This window comes from Gymnodraco acuticeps, unplaced genomic scaffold (assembly GCF_902827175.1).
Source record: "Gymnodraco acuticeps unplaced genomic scaffold, fGymAcu1.1, whole genome shotgun sequence".
In the NCBI taxonomy this organism is placed as follows: domain Eukaryota; kingdom Metazoa; phylum Chordata; class Actinopteri; order Perciformes; family Bathydraconidae; genus Gymnodraco; species Gymnodraco acuticeps.
The window spans coordinates 2,343,682-2,349,608 of NW_022990014.1; the positions used below are offsets into that span (position 1 = coordinate 2,343,682).

General features: G+C 39.2%; 1 protein-coding gene across 1 annotated transcript in view; it reads right to left on the reverse strand.

Moving 5' to 3' along the window:
• itga6a (integrin, alpha 6a) overlaps positions 1-1,048 on the reverse strand; it is a 19,041-nt gene extending 17,993 nt beyond the window's left edge. Inside the window, exon 1 of the mRNA XM_034213441.1 lies at positions 779-1,048. Within this exon, the coding sequence (XP_034069332.1) occupies positions 779-966 (188 nt within the window). The 5' untranslated portion in view covers positions 967-1,048. The remainder of the gene's footprint in view (positions 1-778) is intronic.
• Positions 1,049-5,927: the final 4,879 nt, after the last annotated feature.

Here is a 5,927-nt window from a genome sequence, read left to right on the forward strand (position 1 = left end):
AGTATTGTTCATAAATCACAGTTTAGAGATACAACTGGTGTGTGGAAATACACCTGCTAAGTCTGTTCTGTTTTACAGAGCACTCATTAGTAGAGATTACTGATTAACAGGAACAATGTTAATGCAACACTTTCACTAAACACTCTCTTAGAAAAACTGGGATTACAAAAACATGTTTAATCATCATCTATCTCGGGCTGAAATGTAGCATTATTTCCATCAATCTATCATTTATTCTTTATTTATTCCAATTATTATTATATCCAAATAATAAATTATCTATTAAGATACTATATTCAACAATAACTGATCGACCTAAAGTGGCAACATTACAGCTCTGCTCTCTCCTCCTCAGTTGGACCTTACATGCACATTTGCATCACAGTTATAACCATTGTTTATTCCCGTGTTGTCTTTTGGCTTCCTACCATTTTATATTCAAAGCACCACAGGGAAACTTCTTTTGAAAATGAGAACAAAACACGACAAGAAACACTATGGGCTCCTATAGTTAGGTCACTTTCTCAAGTTATGGCATGCCTGCCATCACAACAAGTGGATACAATGATTCTAGTACTCCCGCAAAGGCAGAATAGTTTCCTTTCCAGAATAAACTTAATTTAGGCCTTTTTAATTCATAGGGTTGAGGATTTTCAAAAGTTAATATTTACTTCTGTGAGTATTAAACTGAACCTGTCCCGTCATCAGGTGCACTTTTAATCACAGGCAGATTAATGCAAACAATGCGACAGAGCTGTACATTTAAAGAAATACTCACATTCTGGTATCCGGGTTGAGTTGCCGGTGCATGGCGAGAGAAAACCCGAACAGGCTGCCGGGCTCTCCGTCCTTCCTGATGACATGAGTGGTGTCCAGGTTGAAGGCGAGCACCAAAGTTGGCTCCAGCAAATGATAATAAAATAAAAGTGCAACATAAGCAGCAGTGGGTCCTCCCTGCAGCAGCATCTCAGCGCGGTCCAGGTGTGTCCAGTAGTTCGAAGTGAAGAGCCTGTGACCCGGCGGCTGCTCTCCTCTCTGCCCGGTGCTGTCTGAATGCAGGCTGCCGCTGCGCGTGCCCCACCGGGCGTTGAACCCCCTCACTGCGCTCCCAGCGGCCACCACGGGAAGTGACTGCAGTTTAAATTAGTTTATTTTCCATCATATATATTTTAGTAAAAAATTAAAAAGCCAGCAGTAGGCCTACTAGTGATGATAGTTGCTTCATTAATGTGTATCTAGTATACCCAAGGGTAAGGATGTAAACACAGTTGGATGATAAATAACTTAATGTCTTAACAATATAAGACACCTTAGGTTAGCCACAAATTCATTACGTTTTTTTAATTTATCTTCATAATCTAGATTTTTTACATTGTTTTTGTGTGAATGCATTAGGAGATGCCATTTTTAATGTTTGAAAACCAGCTTGCTAACTTTTTTACAGCAGACATTTTGACTTGATTGCGTTATTAATGATATAATGTAAACGGAGCAATAAAGCATCTTAATTGTAATCTAATCTTGATTTTATTGTCCACACTTGTGTTTTCTGAGTGTGACTTGTCAAAATGTCTTCTGGGAAAAAAGCATATTTCCCACCTGAGAAATAAATAATGTATTTTGAATGGAATTAAAGTAAAACAATTATTCCAGGCAACAGTTGTAAAAGGCTATGATCTGCAATACAGATGACAGAGCTAAGGAAACGCTAACTCTGGTTGTTTTTGCTGTTGTAGGGTAAAGTATAACGGCAAGTGTTATAGTCAGCTGGACAAATAAACATCCCAAATTAGTCAGAGAAACAGACAAGCTGCTGTAGGTCACTTGAAGGCTAAACTATCTTTAGAAGCGTTTGCATTTCAACTATCAGGATTTGATAGGATAAATCCTGTTTCAATTTAATTCAAAATACTTTATTTGTCTCAACGCAAGGCAAGTAAATGTGTAAACAGAAAATGAAAGCCAATTCATGTACACACAAAAAGTACAGTATTACACATTTGTTAAAAATATATAAACAAGGACTATTGGCAGCAATATCTAACACATGTCAAAGTGTAAAAGGTCAAAGTGCCAGGGCTTTTATCAGTCTGAATAGAAGGTCAACTTTACTGTGAGAGTACTTTAACATGCATAGACAATATATTCTAGTTTGGGGGTCGGTCATCCATCCAAAAAAAACGGAGTAAATTATTAATGCATGCACCCATCAATAACACCTGCTAAGGACCATGGTCATGTATAATTAATCATGTGCTCATGAAACACAAGGGATCTGATTTAACACTGATTTATTGTTAGAAGCTCATTTTTTTGGCTAAAACCTAGCATTCATCCAGGTCTTAAAATCTTTCACAAACAGCTCCACAAACTCCTATCCTCTTCATAGTTATTGAAGAACTGGCATTTAATAGGTTTAATGTTTCCACCCACCAGCAGCAGTGACATGATCCGACAGCTTTGATATAATCAACCTGCAGGAAACATAAAACAGCTTCATTGTATCGCCCGCTCACTTTTATCAATGTATCTGCCCCTGTTTGATGCTGGTGTGAAGTTTGAACCGGCCTGGGCCACAATCCCTCAGCAGAACACAACACAATGTGGGCTTTGTTGGAACTGGTAAGTGTGTGTTTCTGTATGAGGGTGTGTTGGCAGGCAGTGGCTAAGGGGGTGCGTTGGGGTCTTAACCACATTCCTAATTGCAGCAAATGACTCTGGAGATGTAAGATATGTGAATGGCATCTCTGTTGCTGTGGGTTTGGTAGCAGATGCATCAGATCCTAAAACATCGCGATCCTCTCCACTGATGTTTATAGTCTGCTTTCGCTTGTTATCATTAATGAAAAGGAATAATATTCTTGATAAAGATACATTACTCTCATTCATACAACCAGGCGTCTCTGTCTCTGTCGGTGATGAGCCTTAACTTTGTTGTTCACATCCTCTTTTGTCTTTTTGTTCTGTTGTAAGTGCTGTGTAATGATGATTTTTAGGAATTCCTACATCCTCTATCATAAATCTACATTTTACGTCAAAGTAGGCTACTGTGCAGTATTCTCCAGACCTAATCTTTAATCATTTCAGTTTAAATTGTAGTGTTTTAAATCTGCAGTTTACATACATGAAGCCTGGAGTACCAGTAATTAGAATCAAATAGTTTACGATCAACTGAAATCATATCTCTAAACCTAATTAAATATGAATTAGACAATGATTAACACTGATTGCATCATTGTTCTGGATAGTCCACAACAATTTTGATGAGAAAAACAAATGCAAGCTTTTATATGGAAAGATAAACATCATAGCATGGATGCTATGGTATAACCTAATCTATGTTAAGTTGCATTTTATATTCATTTAAAAAGGGATGGATGCGTTAAAGGGGGAGAAAATCATTTTTGCTTGCAACACTGTTAATCCCTGTTGACACTACGATCTTCTATTGATAACTCTAAAGAAATTGCTTAAATAGCTACTTGAGTCTGGTCTGTGTGTGTTTCCCTGTGAGCAAAAAGGTGTGTAAATGCCTTTGCCTGGTTCCTCCCAATCACACAAACGGCACTTTCATGTCCACTTTGGCCCCGGGTGGTGGTGTAACCCGAGCCCCCCGGCCTCTTATTGTCTCTGGTCAGTGGGAGTGGAGAAACCAGAGAGATGTAGCAGGTCGAACAGGTGGACCCCTGCAGGTGAAGGGGTCTTTCTTCAGAGATTAGCTGCACTTTTGTAAGAACAAAATGAACGCTGACTTGAGGGAGGTCTGTGTGGGCCCCTGGTTAAATCACTGGTGAAGATATTACGTTTCATTTGTGGAGAATCAGAGTCAGCATCAGGTTTGATTATTGGCAGAAGTAGGTGTAATACAAAAAACAATGGCACCCTCATGTTTGATTCAACGTGTGCGTGGGGGGGGGGGGGGGATTTCTTTGTTAAACTTTTTTAATATGTCTGTTTAATCCTCTCTTGGCAACATAACGTTTTTGACCAGATTTAGTTGGATGTCAATTGTTATTTAATGTTGAAAGTTGGATTTCACAGATTTGCACAGATTTGTGACTTTCATTCACATTCTATTAGATTAAATACATTCTGAAAGTCTAAATCTGGTGAGACAGAAGGGCTCACGTTTCACTGGGATGAAGTCGACATTACAGAGACTGGTGCAGGAAACCAAACCCAGAGTTTTGAGAGTGGCAGGGAGGAGACATGCCCAAAATGTGCAGTTGTCATTGGCACAAAACCAAATACATGCAAACAGATGGATGTTGTTACTGTAAATGGAGGACATCTGTGATACTTCAAATCTGGCCCAGTCTAATTGATACATTTATACAGCACAAAGAGGCATGAAAAATGTATGAGATTTCATGCTGATTTATCAGATTTTACATATCTTTTACCATTTTGACGTCTCACGCCCTGTCTGGTAGAGTTCCATGAGTGTTGATGGTGAATTTCACTGATTTGCCACCTTCATGCTGAAAGTTTGAAACGCTTTGAAACTCAAACCCTGGAGAGAGAGAAGGGCCGGCTCCTTCTGTCTCGCAATAACAAAGTCAACGTAGCAGAGACTGGTGGAGAAAACCAAACCCAAAAGTTATTGGAGAGATGAAAATGCCATTTGGCCCAGGGCATTTTTGTTATGGGTCGATGAGCCAATAGGAACCCTATGACCACTTTGCAAAGTTAAAAAAATATAGCTGCTTTAAAAGAATTATGTTTTAATAAACTGAAGTCAAAGCTTGACCCTCCTGAGGATAACACTTATACAGCACATTAGAGGCATGTACTATTGATTATCTGGCTGATTTCTATACATCTTATTGTAGAGTTTTATTTATTTCACTAAAGGACTTCTTGACTAGAGGTGTCGCGATAAACCTGTATTGAAAATAAAATAATGCTATTAACTTGTCAATAAAACAGATAATAATATAGTATATATATACCATCCAGTGTGTCTTGAATCACACCTGTATTTTGAGCATAATCAATTTGCAAGAACAGACAGAGCACAGTAAACACATTTAAACACAACTTTATTATGTTTACATTTTTTATAGATATCACAATACAATTGTTACCAATAATTATTTTGGCCACTATTAACGTTGAGGGAAAATCTGGTAAATGGACTCACAGCACGATAGTAAGATTGGAATTGGAGTACGCAAAAGTAAAATAAGTCATCTTAGTGTTGGCCAAAATGTGTCAGAGAGGCCTCTCCCTGCTCTGCGGTGAGGTACAGAGTGACTGCAGAAGTTGTGTCTGCATCAGTGGCTGTGTGAAGCACGGCATTAAATCATACTGTGTGAAAGAGGGAGCAGCTGATCCTGGTCCTGTTGTGACAGTGCCGTGGTCCTTTGTAGGGGGACCATCCGCAGTAAATCTGCTCCACTCCCCTCGCACAAAGGGCTGCCTCCATTTATGGGTGCTGGGTGGGGGTGTGTGCCGCTGAATCAACAATAAAGGGAGCGGGACCTCGCAGACCTCTCTGAATTCTTTCTCAGGCCGGCCGGGCAGATGACACAGGGATTTCTGAGGATTCCTTTGTTATTACGGAAAAAGTGCTAACCCATTTTGGCGTAAGTGCGAAGGAATTCCCTCTAGGGTGTATTATCATGATGACATAGAGCAGGCAGGGAATTTACATGAGGGGACGTTCTTATTTTGTGAAAATCATCACCACCATCTTCCATGAGGAACTAAGAAGTGGAATTTGACATGAAGCAATAAGCAGTAAAAGTCAATTCAGTACAAGCCCCAGAGACAGTGGATGTATTGTGTCATGCTGAGGTTCTCAAGTATAAAAAACATATAAAGATTAGATTAGGGTTACAGCATCCACAATAGAAACATGTCGCTTTCCATTTCCTAAGTAGAATAAAGACTATGCTTAGCTTAATCATACAGCACATATTGTC